At 39.2% G+C, this 23,457-nt stretch overlaps 1 protein-coding gene across 1 annotated transcript in view; it reads left to right on the top strand.

Annotated features, from left to right (window-relative positions):
- Nucleotides 1-23,457, top strand: part of DNAAF9 (dynein axonemal assembly factor 9) — a 64,708-nt gene that overhangs the window by 9,020 nt on the left and 32,231 nt on the right. The window contains exons 2-12 of the mRNA XM_068189077.1: nucleotides 1,585-1,664; nucleotides 7,225-7,344; nucleotides 8,148-8,272; nucleotides 11,583-11,679; nucleotides 13,367-13,473; nucleotides 16,312-16,389; nucleotides 17,649-17,747; nucleotides 18,502-18,557; nucleotides 19,550-19,685; nucleotides 21,469-21,550; nucleotides 22,282-22,318. Coding sequence (XP_068045178.1) covers nucleotides 1,585-1,664; nucleotides 7,225-7,344; nucleotides 8,148-8,272; nucleotides 11,583-11,679; nucleotides 13,367-13,473; nucleotides 16,312-16,389; nucleotides 17,649-17,747; nucleotides 18,502-18,557; nucleotides 19,550-19,685; nucleotides 21,469-21,550; nucleotides 22,282-22,318 — 1,017 coding nt within the window. The remainder of the gene's footprint in view (nucleotides 1-1,584; nucleotides 1,665-7,224; nucleotides 7,345-8,147; nucleotides 8,273-11,582; nucleotides 11,680-13,366; nucleotides 13,474-16,311; nucleotides 16,390-17,648; nucleotides 17,748-18,501; nucleotides 18,558-19,549; nucleotides 19,686-21,468; nucleotides 21,551-22,281; nucleotides 22,319-23,457) is intronic.

The raw sequence follows: 23,457 nt of genomic DNA, 5'->3' as shown, positions 1-23,457 counted from the left end.
AGGTGAGGTTTGAAAGAATGAATAATTAGTAGTTGCTTAAATGTGCAGCATAAAGTTCAGTGTGGTTTTCATGGATATCCTGGCATCACCCATGTGGGCAAACATCTGATAGTACCTGATGAAGTCTTCGCTGTCATCAGTGGCTTTAATTTCTGTTTGTATATCTAAGAGTGGATTGAATTATCCATCCATCCATCCATCCCTCCATCCCTCCATCCCTCCATCCCTCCCTCCATCCATCCCTCCATCCCTCCATCCATCCATCCATCCATCCATCCATCCATCCATCCATCCATCCATCCATCCATCCCTCCATCCATCATCCATCCATCCATCCATCTATCCGTGTAAATAATATAAATTGAAATATTCCAGGTAAAAAGAACAATTGAGGGATTCAGAACTGAAACATTTGACCTAAAAAGGGATAAAATTAATGCTGGAGACTGCAGTGGCTTTGTGCTTCCTGTGAAAGTAGCTCCAAATGAAGTGTTGTGTGTCCTTTATCACTGATGTTTGAATTTCACTTAGATTTGCCATAATGGAAACCTTTCATGTACATTCTTTCTTTCAGAAAAAGTAGAGCATAGTAATTGTAGTATTGCTGAAAAGACCTATTTGCTTTTTTACTTGGCTAAAGTAATGCTGAAAATAGAAATATTTGACCTTACTTTATTGTTTGTTTGAACTGCTCATAAATTTAGCTCTATTTGAGTGGTTCTGTGAGAGACATTTGTTTCCTGGAGCTGAACAGCTCAGTTCTATAAACAAGTCTATAAACAAGAAATCCCATTCAGTAATATCAACAGTGAAATTTCTTGTCTTTTCTCTGTATTTAAACAAACTCACAGAGTGTTGCCTGGAAGCACAAACTGTGTTGCTCTCTGTGTGGCTGTTGTAGCTGAAAGATGCATATTGGGCAACTGAATTAAAAATGATATAATGAACTATTCACTTTGATTATAAAAAAATCTGTCTGGCTGTTGCAGATGGATTTTTTTGCCTGGTTTAAAGATAAATATTGGACAGCTGAATTAAAATTTATATAATAAACTATTCACTTTTATGGTAAAAAAAATCTCAGCAATATTTGCATTGTTTCATTTCTCTTTAATATTTGAATTGATGATCTTGGAGGTCTTTTCCAACCTTAATGATTCTCCTGATGGTGCTGGAGGTGCCAGAACTCTTTCCCAAACTCTTGTTGGGATGTAGGTACACCTGTGGTCCCTTCTGATGTTACTTTGCTTTTTGCTTCTCTGGTAGAAAAGGGAATTTCTGCTGGCCAGGTGAGGTCAAACTCAAAAAAATTTTTGCCCTGTTGGAGAGTGACAGAGCTCGTGGGTTGAAGGAATAGTTATAAATTCCTGTCTTCTCTCAGTGCTGTGGACTTCATCTTTTAGTGGGCAAAAATAATCAGGAATGGTTTGATTTAAGGTCCATGTCTCAAGAAAAAAATCCCCCAATTGAAGTGTGTCCATTTACTTTCTGTAATAAAGAAAACAAGGCTGGGTCAGCTCTTCAGCCTCCCAGTTTGACATTTCTCAACAGTGACCTTGAGGACAAATTCTCTTTCTTTTGCAGCTGCAGCCGCCTCCGAAATATTCAGACTATCCTGACACAGAGCAGCAAATCTCAGCCTGATGGAATCCTCTGCATTTTAGGTTCGTGTTACATTTTTTGTTCTCATTATGCTGATAAAGATACCATGAGTTTCAGAAAGAAGAAAATCATCTTGCTGCTCCAAGCCCCAGCCTGGTTTCTCAGGGCATGAACAGCTGATGTTACACTCTCTCCTCTCTAAACAATTCTTCAATCTATTTACTAATTTTGGGCAAAGAATTTTAAAGAGTGGCCTAAGAAACCCAGGAAGCAGTTAGGAGTTAAATGTTGGCACGTGAAATTAATGTGGTTTCAGTGCTTTATTTCTTCTGGGATTGGGAGAAAAGGAAATAAATTGGGAGCAGGAAATAAAGGTGCACATGTGCAAGTGTGGTGTAGGAAAATAACAGGGGTATTGCTTTAATACCATTTCATTGACTCTTTTTCATATTATATAATCAGTGTCAAGATCTTAAAGGAAAAATGCAGACATTACCATTGAAAACTTGAGTCCTTAGAGAAAAGGACTGAGGAGTAATTGTTTAAATAATATATTGCAGTTAAAGAGAAGAAATCTGCTGTAGCCCTAAAGAAGCTCTGTGTAGGAAGTGATACCACAGTCTGTTTTTTCGGGTTTTATTCTGTTTTTTAATGATGTAGCAAGAGAACTTAAAGCTCATTTACTGGACCACAGAATAAAATTTATAAACATGTATATAACCTCATTCTCTTCTAGTCAGTGTTAACTGTACAACATGACCCTTCCTACCCTGCATTCTCTGGGGTAAGAGGTTAAGTCTCTGGCTAAGTAGTAACTGTACAGCCAGAAGCTCTGTGAGGTCACTGTGTCAGCCTTCCAGTGAAACCTAATCATACAGGATAAACTCCTTGGGTTTTGCCTTTGCTGCTAATTTAATTCCATAAAACATGTTAACTGATGACACTGCAGTATTTCTTAATTATTGTGAGCTCTGAGACTGCAGAAAGTCCCAGGTAAAGAACAGTCACTGAAAACATGGCCCAGCTTTAAGGAAAACAAAGGAATTGCTTTGTGTAATCCTCAGTGTCGTGTGGAGGATTTAATTCTAATCGTAAGAGCATACCTCTTCATAAATAAGCACTTGTGGTATGGAAATACAGGAGGTGTGTTTTGTTGGGAGATTTGTGCTTTGCCCTCATCTCTCAGCACCCACAATGGGACTCTTGTCTGCTCTGGCCTGGCTCCTGTAGCCTGCAGAATTTCTGGCATGACTTCCATGAAACAGGCATGTCACTGTTACAAATGTATTAAATCTGTCATCAAATACAAGCTTCTGATGACAAAACCCATGTAGTTTTACATCCTTTTGACTTGTGGGGAAAGTGAATACTCACAACTATGTTTTTTAATGTTTTTTTTACAGTCAGTGCATGTTCTGTTTCACTTGGCTGCTTTTAATGGCCTGGAGTTAATGCAGTTCCCTCACCTCAACTTCAGTTTCATACTGGGCTGTGAGATAAAACCTGTATGAACTTCCACAGCTTTACTTCAAGTTCATTAGTATCTGTACTGAAATTAAACCCAGCATTGTGAGATCCCAGAGACACATGAGAACTGACCCACTGTTGATACAAGTATTTAAATGCAGTTACAGCTGATTTTTAAAAGGAATCCTCTAATCTGATTTTGAAGGGGTTGCATTCCTGTGTTCTTTGCTGGGGAGAAAAGGCCTCACGACTGACATGAAAAAGGAATTTGGAGGTTGGCGTGTCAAATGCCTTTAAAAAGCTGTGATGTCTCAGCTGAGTGTGGTGCTGTACAAACTGATCTACTTAAATTATACCGTGAACTATTTTTTATGACAGTGGTGTTTCTTGGCATCTTACCTTTCAGCAGAGATTTTCAGCTCGTGGTTCAGTTGCTGTGATTGCTGAGGATGTGCATTTGCTGTGAGCAGGGTGTGTTTGTAACTCACTGGAATTGTAGCTGCTCCGATTGTGGATTAAACTCTTTCACCATTCAGCACAGCTGAGCTGAATTTTTGCAAATATTGATATTTGTTTTTTATGCTCCTTGAAGAGTGTGGGGATACTTTCAAGGCTGTTCCAGTAAATATTTTCTTTTCACACATTGCTGTTTTATATTATAAATAATCTAGATGATTTATTTAGATGATATATTTATATATTATATAAATATAGATTATCCATAATATATATTATCATTTTATAGATTATAGAATGTATATAGATTAACACAATAATATATATAATAATAATATAATATATTTCATATATTATATAAATATATAATAAATAGGATATAGAATAATTTCAGATATGATAGATTATATATTTAGATTAATATAATAATATATATTTTTATATATAATGAAATATATAATAGAAATAAATCATCTAGATTATTTATAATCTAGAAAGCAATATGTGAACAGAACCAAGAAAGATAATGTTCACGTAATCTTTTTTAGATTATTTTTTCTCCATTATATCCATCCCACTCGGAGCTCTCCCTGCTGGGGTATCTCCCACATTCTGGGAGAACCTTTAGTACATTGCCCTGATTGTTCATCCCATTCCCTTTCCAAGCAGAGACTACTTTAAGGATTATTTAAGGATTATTCTGCCAGCAGTTCCAGAGCTGTGTGTTGCTTTTGGGCCAGTATCTAAAGGTGATGTGTCCATTCCCTCCTGCTCCCTCCCGCTGTCCCCACGTGCATTTCACATCCCTGCTGGTGCCCTTGGGCATCCTGCACCCACTTTATCCTAGCCAGCAGACAGATTTCCTCCCCGGATTTGGCCAGAATGTTTTCTGCCGATTTAGCAAACCGAATGGGCTCGCTGAGGGGCAGCTGAGCGCTGCCTGGGGAGCAGAGCAGGAACCTCGGGGCTCAGGCTCACTCACTGTGTGCCCACACCCGGCCATGGCCGGGGAGCAGTTACAAACTCCCAGCTCAGCTGGAGACAGGCGTCGGGGTTTCCTAATGAATGCCCTTGCCCATTGTTCTGGGGAGGACTCCTGATATGCTCTCTGGGGTATCTTATCTTGGTCATTGTTTCATTTCCTGTTTGTTTTCTGCTAACTGTATCTGTTCCTTTAACTCCATATGTTTCTGTAGAGTAGCACTAAAGCCTCAGTGTGAAGGCTTCTGTCTGGACAGGATACTTGAAAGACCCAAGTAAACCACAAATGGCAAATATTCTGCAGAATTCATGGTTTTATGTTAAACAAATGCCTTCCCTGCATGGCTGTCAGTGCTCTGTAAGCAATAAATTCACCCATGTCCTCTATTATAAGGGTTAAATTTGTCAGCTGTCCCCTTTAAGATCTTTTGTTTTCTCTTCCCCTCCTTCTGTCATTAACTGAAAAAGCAGGGGTTTGGGGTTTGGCTTGGAAGATCTTCCCTGCTCTAAGCTGCTGTACCCAGATAAAATCTCAAACTTTTGGGTTTTGCCTTTGCTGCTAATTTAATTCCATAAAACATGTTAACTGATGACGCTGCAGTATTTCTTAATTATTGTGAGCTCTGAGACTGCAGAAAGTCCCAGGTAAAGAACAGTCACTGAAAACATGGCCCAGCTTTAAGGAAAACAAAAATTCCAGAAATCAGAATCACAGGATCATAGAATGGTTTAGGTTGGAGGGACCTTAAAGATTATGTAGTTCCAACTCGGTGCCATGGGCAGGGACACCTTCCACTGTCCCAGGTGGCTCCAAGCCCTGTCCAGCCTGGTCTTGGACACTTCAGGGATCCAGGGCCAGCCACAGCTTCTCTGGGCACCCTGTGCCAGGGCCTCCCCACCCTCACAGGGAACAATTCCTGCCCAATATCCCATCCATCCCTGCCCTCTGGTGCTGGGAAGCCATTCCGCCTTGTCCTGTCCCTCCATGCCTTGTTCCCAGTCCCTCTCCAGCTCTCCTGGAGCCCCTTTAGCACTGGAAGGGGTCCTTCCAGAGCCTTCTCTTTTCTGGGCTGGACATTCCCAGCTCTTTCAGTCTGTCTGTGCCAGATTATTGCTCCTCTGAGCCTTCAGAAGGTGCCTCAGTTAGGCAGATTATCCTCAGGAGATCGTGTGTGCTCACTTGCCAAGGCTGCAGCTGATTCCAGGGAGACTGATTACATTTAAATGGGGTTCCCTAAAACAATGGGACGGTTTCTTCCTGAAAGAAGGGAGTCTCCACTTGTTTGTAACTAAAATCCCACCTAGACACGAGGGCTTTGGCAGCAATATCTGTATGTTGAATCCCATTGAATTCCAGATTACATTGGTGTGCCTGCTTTCTTGGAGCTAAAAATGTCAATAAAATAGAGGGACACCTATGAATGAAAGGTCAGAAGCAGCAGGAGAATGAGGATTCAAAGATTATGGCTGGAAAAAAACTTTGAGGGCTGAGAAAGCTGGGACAGATGTGAGGCAGCTTTCCACCAAATATCAGATACCTTGGAATACATGTGAGCTACCCAAAGTTACTGAACAACGAGTTTATTAAGATGTGGGATTCACTAGCTGGATGCAGACACATCATCTGGTTAGCTCTCTAAAGCTGAAGCATAACATGAAAAAGGAGCATGAACAGGAGAACCTAAGGTTTGTTCCAGTTTTTGCCAAGTCCAGATGACTCTTGGCTGTTTTGGTTTCCAATTCAAGTGCTGAGACTCAGATGTTCAGGCCATGTTACTACATTATCCATATCCTGATCTCTCTTTTAGCAGTGGTAACAAATCCCAATTTTTTGGCAGCCATTCCACTGTATCCTAATGTAACAAGTCCAAATTTGTTGGCAAGCATTCCACTGAATTCTAATATAACTTGGTAGGAAAACTTGCCATTAGAGGAATTTTTGGCAGTCAAGTCTGGTGACCTTTGTGAAATGTGGATAGTAAGCATGCTGCTTTATGTGCAGTTGTACTTGTTTGAAAAAACTGGGTTTATTACAGTAGAATTATGACTGTGACTGTCATCCAGAGAAATAAAGATTGATGAAAATAATTTCTAAATCTGTGGCTTCATTCCTTTCCTCTTGTATTCGTCTTCTGTCTCTTCATGCTCCAGATCTTCAGCTGTTTTCATTTAATTTTCCCAAGGACCAGGAAAGGTTTCCTTGGAAGCTCTTTGTGCCCCATATTTTTTGTCGGAGCATCTTTTCACAATTTGTCGGAAGTCTGCAGTGGCTCTCTGGTGACTCAGGGATTTCTCTATAACACTGATCAGATAATGTTTAATCATGTATTCTAAAGCAAGAGATTTGGGTCACGGGATTAGTTTGTTAGGAAGCTTCAGTCAAGAACATATTAATTAGAATGCATCCTGCATCCAGGCAGATGTTTGAATTATTAGAAAAAACAGAATTTTGGATGCAGAGCACTGCAGAAAACAAGACATGTAAAAAATTTTAAGGAATACTTGTGGATTTAGGTTTGAAAGGGGGAAGTCAGCATGTGGCAGTGATCTTGCAAAAACTCCTTTTTCCCTACTGTTCTCTCGGTGTGTTTAGTTGAGGACACTGAAGTTGAGTTCATACTCCTGCTTTGAAATTTAATAAATTGGGGAAGAAAAGAAACTTTTCAGGTGTGCAGTGTTAGGACACACAACAATTCTCCTGTGGTTTTGCTTTTGCAGGGATAGACAGTCGATACAATGAAGGGTGCAGGGAGCTGGCAAATTATCTGCTCTTTGGTTTGTACAACCAGAACAACAACGACTTTGAAAAGACAGGTTTTCCTGAGGAAGTTCTGGATGGTGAGTAATGTTCTCAACATTTTTACCTGTTCTGGACAGAAGATGAGCAGAAAAAGGGACATACAAAAAAAAAAGGTCATTAAGTCTCAAGTTGTCTGTATATGCCTGAAAATATCTTCTTAGAAACACTGCTGAAGTACTCCTTTTTAAACATAAAAAGATATATTTCATATGTTTTATGCTCCACAATTTATCTCAGATGTTGTAAACTTACACAATTACAGCCCATTAGTTCAGTCAATGTATGTGTGTACATGTTGTTAATATTGTGTGATCACACCTCTGCATTTCTAAAGTACCTGAGCTCTTTTTACATCCCCACATTAACTCACCTTTGTCATACTTGGAATGTGGCCAAACCCTGTCATCACAGCTTATTATTCTCTTATTTGTACGAAACTTTTGGATATCTCCCCCATAGGCTGTGGTGTTGATGGTTTTTAGTTGAAGCAACTCTGTTGTAACATCAGGCAAGAGCAGCTGGAGTTCAGAGTTCTGGAAGTGCTCTGGGAAGACTCATCCTGACCCTCTTGGCTGCACAAAGGACAGGCTGATGCAAGTTCTGTGCAAGACTTGGGAATTACCCCCCAGTTGTCTGGAACAGAAACAAGTGCTCTTGTACTTGGAACTGTCTGTGGCTGCCAACTGCTTCTTCTGCTTGTTTAAAGAAATCAGGAATTGCACTGCATCCAGATAGCTGCATTTTCTTTTTTAATGAAGTGCATAATAGAAAAAATGTTTTCTATTCAGTTTCTCTTGTGTGTGGAGTTCTGATGCTGGAATATTTGCTCTGCTTGTTGCAGATATAATCATATTAATAAAACCTGACAGTGTTCATCTGTACTGCAACCCTGTGAATTACAATCATCTTTTACCCTATGTGGCACACTGGAGGAACTTGCATTTCCACTGTCTGACTGAAAATGAGGTAAGTGAAAAATGAATGCAGACAAGATTTGCTAATGAACTTGTTAATGAACTGATCCTTAAAGTGAAGCTTTAAAAACATTCTTTCTACAAGCCTTTTTTCTCTTTCTTCCTCAGCAGAGGCGTGATATGTGTGTATATCTGGGCATTAATAATTTGCTAAATGTGCAAGAAGAATATGTTGTCAATACTTTTATTTGTTGGAGTGTGAGGACAAATTGGTCCTCTCTCCCACTAATTGCTGTTGTTTTGATCTAAGTCAGTGATATTTTAATGAGGGAGAAAAAGTGGGTTGTGAAAAATACAAAATGTGAATCTAGTATCACAGTCAATGCTGAGATTTCCCACATCAGCCTTGTTTGCTTCAAAAGCAATGTTTGCATTGGCTGCCAGTAGTTTGAGAATATTAGAAAAGATGGGCTTAAAAATCAAGAGATTTCATTATGTGTTTTCATTTTAACTTTAAATCTTTCTGTCAAGAACTGTTAACCTCACTTATACTACATCCCATTACTGGTATGAGTTTCATCTTGAACTTAAAAGTCAAAGTATTCTAGAAAAAGTCCATTTATTGTTGTGAAGTATTTTTAGAGGAGTAAAAAAATGAAAATACTCTTTGTCTGGGTGTAGAATAAGGACCTTTTCATTCCAGTGGAGACTGGAAATGCTTCTTCCTACATTAAGTTCTGTGTAGTTCCTTTTCTAATTTAGAATTGTACTGAATTCTGCAGGGAGTGGGTTTGGAGCCTGTGATGGTGAGTGAAGCCAGTGGAAAAAGGAATGGGAAAGTCAGGGAGAGAAATCTTTTGTTCCCTCGAGTTTCCAGCTTGGAATTGATGGGACTTACAATAGACTGATTGTGTTTTTATGTGTCTGGATGATAGCTTAGATCACAGAATTAGGAAATAATTCAGATTGCAAGGAGCCTCTGGAGATCATCTTGTCCAACCTCCTGCTTCAGCGATGAGATCAGATCAGGTTACTCAAGGTTTTGTTGCAGCTGGGTGTTGAAAGCATCCAAGGATGACTGCAGGACCTCTGCTGGCTCTGTGCTGCATTTTCCCACTGTCCTCCTAGTGAAAAAGTGTTTCCTTTTGTCAAACCCAAACCTGGCTTGTTTTAAATCATGACTTTTCTCATGACCACTGTGGAGAGCCTGACTTCACCATCTCAGTAATATTTTGGATTTGAGGTGCAGATACTGAGCAAGCCTGGATCTCTCCTCTGGGACAAGTGCTGCAGCCCACTGATTGTGGTGGCCCTCCACTGATCTTGCTCCAGTTTATAAATACCTTGTCCACAGATCCCAAAACTTGTTGTGGATACAATTCCAGGAGTGCAGCAGAGAGAGATAGTTCTTGTTAGGATAGAAACAGCTGAGCTCCAGGTTCAAACATGCCACAGCAAAACCTAAAGCCTGGCTTCACAAGGTTTTTTTTCTTGCCAAAATCCTTGCTGAAAGGGCAAATCTGATGCTGGGAGAACACGTGCACTTTGGAGTCAGGAACAGAGAAGTTCTTACCACACAGTTGCCAGTGCAGCTGCAATCTCAGCTATTGAATTTTAAGCTTCATCTGCTTGTAGGCTTTGATATGATTTATCATGGTAAGCAGGAGCCTTAATCACACACTGTTGGCTTGAAAAAGATTATGTAACTGGCAAGGTGAACCACGTGCCTTGTTCTTTGTGGAAATGGGGGGAAAGGTTTGGTTTTGGAAGCTGAAAATACAGTTCTGCTTCACTGCTGTTTGGTGTGAGCGAACTGAGCACTTGCAGTCACATTCCCAATGTATAAGAATTGCCAGTTTCCTAGATTACTGCTGAAAGACAAACAAAACCTTGCTGTGTCAGGCTTTAAGTGCATCCTGCTTACAGGAGAATTGCCTGCAGTGGCTTTTAAGTACTTACTTTTTTAGTGAGAGAAATAACTTCATAAAAATGAAACTAAAAAAGCACAAGAATTTTTTAAATAAATAAAGCAATGCTGTACCCGGCTCTGGCAAAACACAGAGCTTCTGCTTCCTTTTTTCCTTCCTACTTGCTTTAACTGGACCACAGGAATTTAAGAGAATATCCTAGTTATTGGGGAAAAAAAATCCCATATTACAAAAAAAAAAATGCCCATGTTCAAAGTGGCCAAATAGGATAAAATACAGAAATTAGCTGAAGTAAATTTTGGGATGTCACAGTTGAACTGGCTGCAACAGCAGATTGTGAACAAGCCTTTAGCACCCTGCCAAAACCCAAGCTCTTATTCCAATGACATTTTTAAGTCTTGAGAAACTGGCAGTTGTTTGGGGCTTGGCTTTGAACTGCAACTTTGATCTGGCTTCCTGGGATTGGAGAAGGAACACACCACGGAGGAGCTGGGGCTGCATCTTAAATTCAGGCTTGGCTTAAAAGAACTTGTTCTCAAAATAAATGTGTTGGGTGTACCCTGAAGCTCACAAAAAGTTCATAATCATGTCATTTGCTTTGATAAGAAGCTCAGAGCACTGCGTATAAAAATAAAATAAAATAACATAGGCAAAACACCTCTGCCTTCTGATCTTGCTCCAGAAAGGAAGTGGCTCTTGAAGAAGCCAGCGGGGCTAAACCTGTTGGTTCCAGACTTGCTGCTAAACTGCTTTTCAGGTCAAAGTCAGTGTGTTTTCAGGTTTGTGTTCTGTTATAAAAATGACTTTAGTGTGATTTGTCTCTTCAGTCTGGTTTTTATGCTTTTCTGAGTTAGGATTATTGCTCTTCAGTCTGCTGAAGTCTTCAGACAGTGTTGCATGGGGGTTTCTCCTCTTCTTGCCTCCTCCTTTTCCCGCAGTTCACCTCTCTCTCAGACCAAAACTGCTTCTCATTGTCCAATCTGTGACTTGGGGCTATTCTGTCATTGATTTTCCGTGCTCAGTGTTGTTTAGCTGGTAATACAGTATCTTATTTTATTTTTTTTCCCTCAGTGGCACGTTTTTCGTGGCACATCAGTTGCTATCCTCAAAATGACTTCTATCTCTCAAATCTAGATGTTGAAAGACTTCACTGAAAGCTGAAAATAAAGCCTATAATTATGCCTTCATATGTAATGATTAAAACCCTTGCTTTGAAGTTTGATTTTTTGTTCAATTTCCATTGGCTTGAGTGCATCCCTGCCATGATGGGATTTCCAAAATCCCAAAGCACCTCCCAAAAAGAGGTGCTTGAGCTCCTGGAGGCTGTAGGTGATATTTTAGTGCTGTACATGCTGCATCTTCTCTTTTCTACCAATCAATCCAATTGGATTAGGGCATGCCTAATCCAGTTCGATTTTAAATGGCTTCTTTCAGTACGAAGATGAAGAAGCTGCAGAGGAATTCAAGATTTCCAGCTTTGTGGACATGGTCCGGGATTGCAGCCGCATCGGGATCCCCTACAGCTGCCAAGGTAGGGTGGGTTATGCTCAGAGTTGTTGGGTTTTGTTTTTTTTTTTTTTTTTTTTTTTTTTGTTTATTTGTTTTTGTTAAGCTTGAGATTGAAGGTACTTGAGATGGTATTTCAAGTTCAGACTTAGATTTTTTTAAAAAATTATTTTACAGTTTCATAAGTAGTGAGTTCTGTAGTATTTTACATACAAGGTATGAAATGGCTAACTATCTTTCTTTACAAGATCTTTTAAGGTTAAACTATCTAATTAAGAAGTGATATTTAAATTATTTTTATTTTTAACTGAATAACTAATCTTTTGTGTCCTGCAATGTGGACTTTTTTGTCTAATTACAAAGTATGACTTAAAATCATGAAGAAGAAGGTAAGGAAGAACAACTAGCCACTACTTTAAAACTTCTATCTTACCTTTATATATATTGTTATATTTTAAAACTTTAAGTTTTCTACTTTGTGATATTGCACACTCTTATTCAAATTACACACTTGTAATCTTCGTGCTATCAAACAATTTTGGAAGCCTTCTCTACAGCCTTAGGTTAAATATAGTATTCTCTTGTGGGTCTGTGCTTTTCAACATAGAAAGTTTAAAATTCTCAGCATCTAGAGTTCCAACACAGAGTGGAAGTGTTTTTGCACCCTGCGGCTTCAGGGAATGAAGATTTCCTGGCCTTGGGAGAGAAATAAGGATTAGTAAGTCATTAGTTTCCTTTTAGCATCTTTTCCCTTAAGAGTTGAATTTCTTTCTGAGAACTAAAAGCCCTCAGAGTTCATTTGGGGAGCGAATGCCCCCAGCGTGAGGCAGAGAAATGATTTGCATTCAGAGCAGTGTCTTGAGCTGCTACAGAAGTTCTCTGTTCCCATGGGAGCTCCAGATAAATCCTTCTTTATGGAAGGGGAGAATAAACATTTCTTTATGCAAGTTTCCTTTTTTAGAACTGGAAAAAAACTGCCCTGCACAGCTTCCTGTTGGGATCTGGAGCCAGCCTTGAGCCTCAGCAGTGTAATCTTGCATTCTTTTTTTATTCCTAATTCTTTATTGCTTCCCTTAGGGAAGGCTGATATGCTCTGACTGCCTGAAAAGTCATTAATGGAAGTGCCAGGAGGAAGTTTTAATCTCCCTCAACTTAAAATTCTGCTTAAATGGGGATGATGGAAGAAATTCCTCCCTGTGAGGAGGGGCAGGCCCTGGCACAGGGTGCCCAGAGAAGCTGTGGCTGCCCCTGGATCCCTGGAATTGTCCCAGGCCAGGTTGGACAGGGCTTGGAGCAGCCTGGGCTAGTGGAAGGTGTCCCTGCACATGGCAGGGGAGGAATGGGATGAACTTTAAGGGCCTTTCCCATCCAAATCATTCTGGCATTCTGTAGTGTTGACTTATTTACTTATGGCCAAGTATTTGAGGAACTGGAGTAAGCAGAGTTCCCTGTTTATTATCTTGAATTTTAATGGTTAATCAGCATGTAATGAAGTTTGCAAGGAGATGTGGAATATCCTGAGAAAAAGGGACAAAATTTAGGACATAGAGGAGCTTCTAAAATTGCCATCTGCGTGAAAAATATTTTCACTTCAAGATTTTCCCTTGTACAAAAATGGGATTTTTGTACAACTGGATCTGTGAATCCCAAGAACTCAGGGAGAGCTGAAATGCCAGGATTTGTGAGGGAATGTTTCTGTGCTTGCTTTGCAGGCCACCTGCAGATATTTGACATGTTCATCGTGGAGAAGTGGCCGATCGTCCAGGCCTTCGCGCTCGAGGGGATCGGGGGCGACGGCTTCTTCACCATGAAATACGAAGTGAGCGCTTCCCTTGGTCATTTCCTTTCTGAAGCAGAAGTTACTCATGGAATTATTTTGTTTGGAAAGCACTTTTTGAGATGATCCAGTCCTGATTCACTGCCCGAGTGAGCTGCTAAATTGGATGAAGTTTTTTGGGATCTTGTAAAACTGTGGCAGGATGGAAACCCTGTGGTGTTGCTGAGATTCTGTTCTGGGCAACAGAGCACTTGTTCCTGGATAAACCATTATTTGAACATTCTCCCCAGGCCTCTGCTGTGATTTAGAACTTTCCTTTTCCTTTTCCTTTTCCTTTTCCTTTTCCTTTTCCTTTTCCTTTTCCTTTTCCTTTTCCTTTTCCTTTTCCTTTTCCTTTTCCTTTTCCTTTTTCCTTTTCCTTTTCCTTTTCCTTTTCCTTTCCTTTTCCTTTTCCTTTTCCTTTCCTTTTCCTTTTCCTTTTCCTTTTCCTTTTCCTTTTCCTTTTCCTGCTTCCTCTTCCTCTTCCTCTTCCTCTTCCTCTTCCTCTTCCTCTTCCTCTCCCTTTCCCTTTCCCTTTTCCTTTCCCCTTTCCCCTTTCCCCTTTCCCCTTTCCCCTTTCCCCTTTTCCTTTCCCCTTTTCCTTTCCCCCTTCCCTTTCCCCCTTCCCTTTCCCCCTTCCCTTTCCCCCTTCCCTTTCCCCCTTCCCTTTCCCCCTTCCCTTTCCCCCTTCCCTTTCTCCCTTCCCTTTCCCCCTTCCCTTTCCCCCTTCCCTTTCCCCCCTTCCCTTTCCCCCTTCTCTTTTTCCCTTTCCTTTTTACTTTTTTCCTTTCCTTTTTCCTTCCCGTTCTGTTCCTTCTAGAGCAACCTCTACCAATAACCAATCTTTTATACCCCTAATTTTTTAGATGGGTTCTAGATGTTCAAGAGCAGAGCAGGAGGAGCTGGTTAGTGATGAACACCTTGAGATGAGCTCAGAAAATAAGAAAATAAGAAAATACTATTCTTGGGTCACTGGTTTTGACTGAAGAGATGCATCTCCTCTCACTGACATTCTATATTCATGGGTCCCTCATACCCTGCTGAATAGGGCAACAGTCAGAATTTAATTGCTCCTATATTTAATAATGATTTGCTGTTCCACTCTGAGCAAATAATGTCATTGATTTGCCCATTTATTAATCATGATCTGAACAGCATTTGCAGATGACAGCTTTGCATTTTTGTCCTTGTTTAAAGCTTCTTTGATTTCATTTCTTGAATCTCTGCCACAGCAATGCAGATGTCCCATTTTTCTTATCACTCCTCCATTTTTACAGCCACAATGGGCTTTTGTCTGACTCCTGATAGCTGGAAAACCTCCAGAGAATTAATAATGCCATTTTAAAAGTCTCATCATATCTATAATTGTACATGCTTGCTCAGAAATATGCTCTGTGAGTTCCTGTGCCTTTCTGAGCACTGGAAGAAAAGTTCAAGCTTTCTTCAGGGTTTTTGTCATTCCATCACTGGTACTGTAACACCTTGTGGTGTGAGCCTGCCCAAACCATTAAACACAGAGTGCAAACAGATGAGCATCTTTGGGGAGGGCAATCAGTGGCCCTTCTCCATGTCTGAAATGAGTAAATGAAAATTTCACTGGCAATTTTTAGCTCAGACCTTTCCCTCTCAGATTTTCTCCTGTGCTGTTTGGGCCTTTAACTGCCCTTTAATTACCCCAGTTCATTTCACAAATCTGTAGAGGCTCTGAAAAAAATGTTCAGACACAGTGGCACAGAGAGAACCTCTCCTGTGTGATCCAGGGAGCTGATGCTGTCCCCAAGCACTCTGGAATGCTTCAAAAGGAGCAGGGAATGTTTTTGGATTCCTTTTTCAAGAGCAATCGTGTTGGCTCTGGCAGTTCAGCCAGCTCCAGCTGGAGTTCTTGCTTGCTTCCTCCTTGAAATCATGAGGGGATTTCAAATGGGAAGTGACATTCCTAACTTTTTACATGTTTGTGTGGTCATTTGGGATCACTGTAAATCATCTATAAATTTATTCTTCTGCCATTATTAAAAGGGGAGTTTTTTTTGGTGCATTTTTAGCTCAGACTTTCCCTCTGAGATTTTCCCTGTGCTGTGTGTTCTCTTAGATTTGAATGTAATTAAAGGATGATAATTCAGCATTTTTCCCAGTCTTTTAATGGCAGTTGCTTTTTTACTGGATAAATCAGAGTTGCTTAAGATGCTTTAATTTAGAAAATTTACTGTATTTACAGGAATGGAATGGAAGTGAGGTCTAGGAAATCATTATTACATGAGTACCTGGAATAAATGTAAAGCAGTGGGTTAAGAAAATTCCAGCCAATGTTGCATTTTTAACTAAGTGGGTGATGGGGAACCCTGTAAATGCAGAATCATTTAGATACAAGTGTCCCTTAAGAATATATTTTAAATAGTATTTTCCATATGCATCATCCTGCTACTTGGAAGAAAGTATTGCAAAGTTGAACTGTCTTAGCCTAAATTTGCATCAGCTTGGAGCAAGTATTGGCAGATGCTCAGGATGACTAACCCTGGAATTGGCTCTTGGCTGTCTTAAATCAGAAAACTCATCTTGCCCTTTTGCCTGCACCAGCTCATGGAGTTCTTTGCTATTAAATTGAACAATTACTGTGAAATGACTTGTTTGGAGGATGCAGAGAAAGCTTTGCACAGAGTTCAGACCCTCACTGGTCAGGTCTTTTGTAACAGAGTGGAAATATTAGTGAAATCAGAGTGGAAATATTAGTGAAATCAGAGTTAAGGAGCACTGTTAGAGCAGTGTTCCTGTCTCAGCTTAAACCTGCATCTGTGGCCTCCTTCGTGGTGTTTTTCACAGAAATGTTTTTAAAATCTCTTTCAGTTAATGGATGTCAGTGCTGACTTGTGGAAGACCTACAGCAAAATGGATCCTGTGTCCTTGGAGGATTTGCTTTTTGAGGTAATGCAGGTGAAATGTTCTGCCTCAGCTCCTGCCCGGTGTAACCACAGAGTAAAAGTGTTGTCGTTTTGTTAGGTTTTAATTAAGTTCATGGCCTTAAACCACACACTCTGCCTGCTATTGCTTGCAGGGTCTGCTCCCATCCCTTAAATCTACCGCAAACTCTGCAAAACACTAAAAGAGCTTGTCTTGGTTTCCATGAATTCATGACTGACTGAAAATCTTCTGAAAATTTTCCTTCATGTCGTTAAACCATGTACAAAATACATGAAGTTGCTGTGGTTTTGTGTGTTAATCCTCCTTTTGCAGCAAGGAGGGCTAAAAAAATCCCCTTGAGCACACAACCATTCTTCCAGGAGAAATAAAGCATTTTTCAGATGTTTTGTGGCTCTTTTAAGTGGGGAACAGTGACACTCAGTGGCCGCCCTGATGCTTTGGGAAATACAAACAGTGGAAAGGGATTCTCACATTATTGCCATGCTCTGATCTCAGTTCTAGAGGAGAAACCATTGTAGAAATATTAGTATTTATAATTAAAACTTATATTTACAATATGTTAGTATTTATACTTTAATAGTATATATATATTTATAATTATTGGTACATAATTACTTTTATATATAATGATTATATAGAATTATAATATATTACATATTCTAATAATAATTTTTATATTATAAGATTTTATTAGTATTTATACTTTAATAGTATATATATTTTATAATTATTGGTATGTAATAAAATTAATTAGATTAATTTTTAATCTGTTTCTAGCTTGATAGCAATCTAATATGTACAAAATTCATGCGGTGATTATCCTTTATTAATAAAATATTGGTAGTTCACACCAATTTGGTTGTTCAATCTACTGCTATAATGAAAATTAAAATATTATAGAGTTTTTACAAGGCTCTCAGTCTAAATAATCACTCTCTGATATTTCACTTCCCCTCTCTGTATGGAAGTGAGATTAATGTCTGGGACTTGTTCTACACTCTGAGCAGACCTATTTATTACAATTTGAAGTTTTCAACCTGAAAGTTGTTGTTAAATTGATTTAAATTTTCTGAAAACAATAAATATAAACCACACACCACACAAAAAAACACCCTGAAATCCAGCAAAATAGTCTTATCTTCTAAAATGTATTTATTTTCCTGAGCTTATTGTTTCATTGGGCAGTCTGTATTCCAGTGAAATGTCACCTTTGCCTTCATTTCTCTTGCCTTGGGAAGTAATGTCAAATATTTTCCTTCTAGGATTTAATGATTTTTGAACACCAGTGGACCAACTTTTTTGCTAATTTTGACACTGAAATCCCCTTCATTCTGGAGCTCTCAGAATCTCAGGCTGGGGAGGTAGGCCTGCTTCAGCAATCCTCGAGTATCCATGCAGAAGGAATAATTATTCAGCATTCACTTGGGTTTTTTTTTTTTTCCCCCTATCCCATCTCACTTTTCATGTTTGAGGGGTAAAAATGCATGCTTTGGATTTTTTAAAGTCACCACCCACCTTAAAAAATCCATGGTATGATGGCTCAGGACTGCAGGGGTAATTCAGTCGAGTGTTTGCTCACCGATAATTCAATTTATATCTGCACAGGGGATATTTGTAGGTAGATTAACTTGCATTTGGATGGAATCTGGTATGTGCAGGGCTTAACAAGTTGAATTTGCACATCTCAAACCTCAAACATAACTGAGGGGGTAGCACAGAGCATGGGAGAAAACAGCACAGCATTTCTGGGGGTTTTCAAGCATTTTGTTGCTTTTTTGGATGCATTTTATTGCTTTCTCGATGCATTTTGAAGCCTTTTGATGCTTTTTTGAAGCATTTTGTTGCTTCCTCTGGGATGGTGGAAGGTGTCCGTGCCCATGGCAGGGCTTTGGAACTAAATGGGCTTTAAGGTCCCTCTCAACCTAAATCATTCAATGATTTAATGGTTTAATGAGAGACTTCGTGGTGTTTGGGTTTGTTTGTGGAGGTTGGAAGTATTTTCTGAGGCTTCAGGAGTTTTCTCTGAGAAGGATAATTCAGGTTTAATTAATGATAGGCTATTTCACGCTTCTGTTCATGTACTTCTTAATAATTTTAGTTTTCAATTCCTCACAGCCCTTCAGAAGTTATTTCAGCCACGGCATGATCTCAAGCCATATAACAGATAACAGGTAATTATTACTCATTATTATTATTACTCATTATTCCCTCTGGTGTCACTACTACCTCAGTATTTTATTTCCATATCCCTGATGCCATAATGTTTAACATTTTTTTGGTATCACCTCAATATACCAAATCTCATACTGAAAAAAACCTGTGCAAAATTCTTTCCCATCCTGGAAGGATAAGCTGAATTTTCCCAGGGTTTAATGCTGTAGTTCTTACATATACCATGAAATTTTGTGCATTATGATCAGTTCCTTCCTTGTTCCATCCCTGGAAAAGGTTGGAACAACCTGGGATAGTGGAAGGTGTCCCTGCCCGTGGCAGGGGTTGGAATGGGATGATCTTTAAGGTTCCCTCCAACCCAAACCATCCTGTGACTCTGTGGGAGAGTTTTAACCAAAAGTTGCTGTTTAGCTGAAGGTTCTGTTGCAAAATCCACGTTCTGCTGTTGTGAGCTAATCAAGGTTTGTTTAGCTAATTCAACCTCTCTGCACATTCTCCTGTATTTGGAGTAAACCAGCGGAGTAGAGTGCTCTTTATTGCTGGCAGCATCTTCTGGTGTTTGCATTGCATTAAAGAAAAGAAAATCCTTGACTTCTGCAGCTGAGTCTTGGGCTCAAAGCCAGAACTAAACCCAAAATAGTTTTGTTTGTTTCCAACACCGTCATTTCAGGGCTTTTCAAGGGGTGAATTTTAAACCAAGCAGCTTTTCAAGGCAGTTTAAGATAAAAGAATCTTCTAAGAGCATTTGGGAGCAACCTTGAGCTAAGTTCATTGTATGTGAAAGAAATTATCATTTTATAAATGCAAGAAGATTCTTTGTTTAGAACTTGCTCGTTTCACTGAGAAGCTTTGTGCAGCTTTAGTAATTTTTTTTTTTTCGTAGTGTGAGAAATACAGCAGTTGGTCTATCACACTTGAAAGCTTTGATTTCATTTGTTGGTTGTAAACTTCCTGCAAGTATTTTGGTGGTGATTCCCTCTCTCCTCCTCAGCCCGAGCCGTCAGCCCTTTGTCCTGTTTGGCAGCCACTCCACAAAGGAAAACTTGAACACTGGGAACTTTAATTTTCCATCTGAAGGACATCTGGTCCGAAACACTGGCCCTGGTGGAAGCACTGCCAAGCATATGGTAAGGCTTTAGAGAAGTTATCTGAAATTTTGAAGTATATTCTCTTTCTCTTTGTATATTTTTTGTGCTTGTCTTCCATGAGTTAAATATTGAATTCTTAACATAAAACACCTTAGCAATCCATCAGTTTAAGGAACAAATGTGATTTTTCTTGCTCTTTCCAAGTTAAACTGTACTGGATTCTTAATCAGGGACTGCTGAATGAGTTAAAATAATTTATTCTCTGGAAAAAGACACCTTTTGCTGTAAGTGAATGGAAGAGAGGGAAATGCTGTTTGTGAGGGTGTGTGTACTGACCACAAAGTGAAAACCTTCTGTGATACACTTAACTGTGACACACAGATTCTGTTTTAATCACATTTATTTAACCATTTCTTTAAAAAGAAACAAAAAAAAGTCTACTTTTTTTTTTGATAACACCTTTGTGAATAAACCTAGGATATACCACCATGTACCCAAATTCCAGTGTGTGCTTCAACAACTATTGACAAAACTCTGAAAAGCCTTTCATAAAGTTCCAGGACTGTTCTGATGAAGTTGCAAAGATTAACTTGTCTCCATTTCCAAGTAAAAGCTGGGATGTTAAAATTGATTAACTTGTTTCTATATCCAAGTAAAAGCTGGGTTGTTAAACATGATTAACTTGTTTCTATATCCAAGTAAAAGCTGGGTTGTTAAACATGATTAACTTGTTTCTATATCCAAGTAAAAGCTGGGTTGTTAAACATGATTAACTTGTTTCTATATCCAAGTGAAAGCTGGGTTGTTAAACATGATTAACTTGTTTCTATATCCAAGTAAAAGCTGGGTTGTTAAACATGATTAACTTGTCTCCATTTCCAAGTAAAAGCTGGGTTGTTAAACATGTGCTGAGGTCCATCTGCAGCGCAGGGGCCGTGCCTGGGCAGGTGACCCCAGGGAATTGGGATCCTCTGGCTGGAGGGCCTGGGTGGCTCCAGAAGGCAACTTGGCAGCGAAGGAGGAGAGAGGTAGAGTGTGGAGAGAGCTCCCTGCTGCCTCCAGGGGCTCTGGGAGTGGTGTGAGCCCTGGGCAGGTGGATGTGGCTGAGCACAGGCCATGCTGGAGTGAGAGCATGAGTGAGGCCATGAGTTGATGAGCTTGTCAGCATTTCATGTGCAGCTGCCTCAGGGATGGATGGATGTGGGGTTTCTGGGCACGAATCACGTGTGCAGAGCCTGAGAAAAGAGTGGTTTTGCATCTTGGTGAAATCTCATCCTCCATTTGCTGCTCTTAACACGATTTCTGTGAAAACACTTTCAATTCTGTCTTCCCTTCCCTTGTTAACGATAAGATGCCATTTGATACCTTTGAAAATGCAAGTACTGTGTTATTCCGATGTACTTGCTCCCTCTGTTGTCCTCAGATTCTGATGCTGTTCTTAAAAAGGTGGTTTATTTACAGGTACAGGTGATACTGTTTTAATAGGGTGTCATGAAAATAGTAAATAAGACCAAGTGCCAGCGTAGTTATGGGAACCTGACACACTTTCCTCTTCATGAAAAGAGCAGTTGACATAGGAAATTGAAAACACAAGTCAGAGCTCATCTCCTTTCCAAAGTCTTTCAACCATTCAGGTCGAGTCAAAAGTGAAATAGACCTTTGAAAACGTAAGTTGCTTTTTCACAATCCAGTTCCGTCTGTGTTGTAAACTCCTGTAGTCTGTCAGTGCTTAGAAGACTTAAGGGGAACGTAGTTAATTGTTAATTATTGCACCAGTTTGTTTTACTGATGTCTTCTGTATCTCATTAATACTGACTGCTAGGTAGTGCAGTGTGTATCTCCAAAGGGACCTCTGGCTTGTTCAAGGACCTATTTTTTTGGAGCCACTCACATTCCTTTCCTGGGTAAGTGCATTAAATTCACCAAGGCAGCTATTACCTCTGATTCCATAAAAATTTGTAGCAATTAAAGGCTTTGCTTCCTTTATAAGTGGTAGATTCTGTAGCCAGTGCATGAAATCATAGCAGATTTTGTGGGTAAAATCTGTCAGATCTGGGTGTTAAACAGAAAATCTGTCAGATCTCAGTGGGCAGATGCTTTTTAAAGTATTAAACAAATATTTAAGTCCATGTTCCATATGGATTTATAAAAAAACAGTCTCCAAAATATAGTAATTCAAACTGAGAGTTGTCAAGTAACTGAGGATTTTTAAAAGGCTGAAGGAATTCTTTCACTTCTATCTTTTATCCTCAGTATAATGAGTTACAGTAGCTGTATTTCCAAATAAAAACAAGCCATGTCAATTTTTTAAAAACCATTTTGTTATGTATTTTAAAGGCTGGAAGAGTCCATGGATGAAGGGTTATCTTGAAAATAATGATAATAATAATAATAATAACAATTGACCCCGTATATATAAATATATAAATACAATATAAATACTGGTCTCAGAACAGCTGAAGAGAGGGTGGTTGGAAAATTGGAATTACAGCCTGTGTTTGCCCTAGTAGTATAAAATCCTGGATAAATTCCATGTAAGATGTGCAGCAGAAATGTTCTCAGAGTGCTTAAACCAAACTTTTTTTTTTAAATTTTTATTTTTGGTTTTTTTTTTTAAATTTTTGTTTTAATGCAGGAAATGACAATGAGATGCCCAAGCAAGCTGAGCAAGTGTAAGCTGACAATTTTTTCATATTATTCCTTAACTCTTCTCTCTTTCTACCTCGTGGCAGTAGGTGAAACTTGCTTTTAGTGGCTGTTGGCATTTGCAGAGACATTTTTATTCAGAATAATGTGCATGGGACAGGGTTGCAAAGGCAAAATGCTTGTGGGGAGTTTCAGTGAGTGCATGAGGAGTTGTTAGGAAAGGAAATATTAGTAAATTTTGTTCAAATTGTAGTAAAAAATAATCTTAACAGTCACTTGAATAAGTTTTAAAGATACTTCATGTAAAGCAAGGGGGGAAAGTCTCTCACACTGTAGCATCTTGCACAGATAGAAGAAAAATAAATTTTTGACCAGTTTAATTAACAGTGTGTAAGATTTCTGATGCTTAGTGAAAATGCCAACAGGGAACACTCAAACTTGGGAAGAAATTCACTGTGTTAAAGTTCAATCAAACTTGATTTTTCCCAAAAGTTGGGAAGCTGCAAAGCTTCTGCACATTTTAACCTTCTCAAAATCCCCCTTTGTTTATCCATGTTGATGTCCACTTCCTCTGCATGTTGTAGATCCCTGTCCAGCTTGGAGAACACAGTAGATAATCTGCTTTGGTCCTGCTCTCTCTCTTGATAAACCAGACTTTTCCTTAGAGATTTTGTCCTCCTTATTAGTTGGGATCATTTTAGGAGCCTGTTTTTCCTTCTGCAAAGCTGCACGACCTGTAGCAAGGTATTAAAGATATTAAAGATGTGTCAGTGCTGTCACACTAAGTACTATTGACTCTTGGTAAATAAAAAGGGAATTATTGCACTGAGCAGCAGATTTTCCTTTTTTTAGAGGAAACTGAACTCCAACAGGTATTTTTTCTTGTGTCTACATATTCCTCAAACATTTTTTGTCCTCCTTCAAAAATCCTTGGTACTAAATACATTTTAATCAAGAGAAGCTCTAAACAAAGCAGGAGTTGATAAAGGCAGTAATCTAAAAAGAATGTATTTTTTCTTGGAAGCATCCCTGTATTGGTTCAAATAACCTAATTTCAACAACAGTCATATAATTGGCTTTTTTTTTGACAAACCTGAACTCATGATTTTCGGCTTAGTTGGCAGTTATCTCCTACTTCTTACAGTTGTCAATATTTTATAAAAAG

Source organism: Anomalospiza imberbis, chromosome 4 (genome assembly GCF_031753505.1).
Source record: "Anomalospiza imberbis isolate Cuckoo-Finch-1a 21T00152 chromosome 4, ASM3175350v1, whole genome shotgun sequence".
NCBI classification, from domain to species: domain Eukaryota; kingdom Metazoa; phylum Chordata; class Aves; order Passeriformes; family Viduidae; genus Anomalospiza; species Anomalospiza imberbis.
Note: the sequence above shows the minus strand (reverse complement) of the source record. Positions and strands in the feature narration are given on the sequence as shown.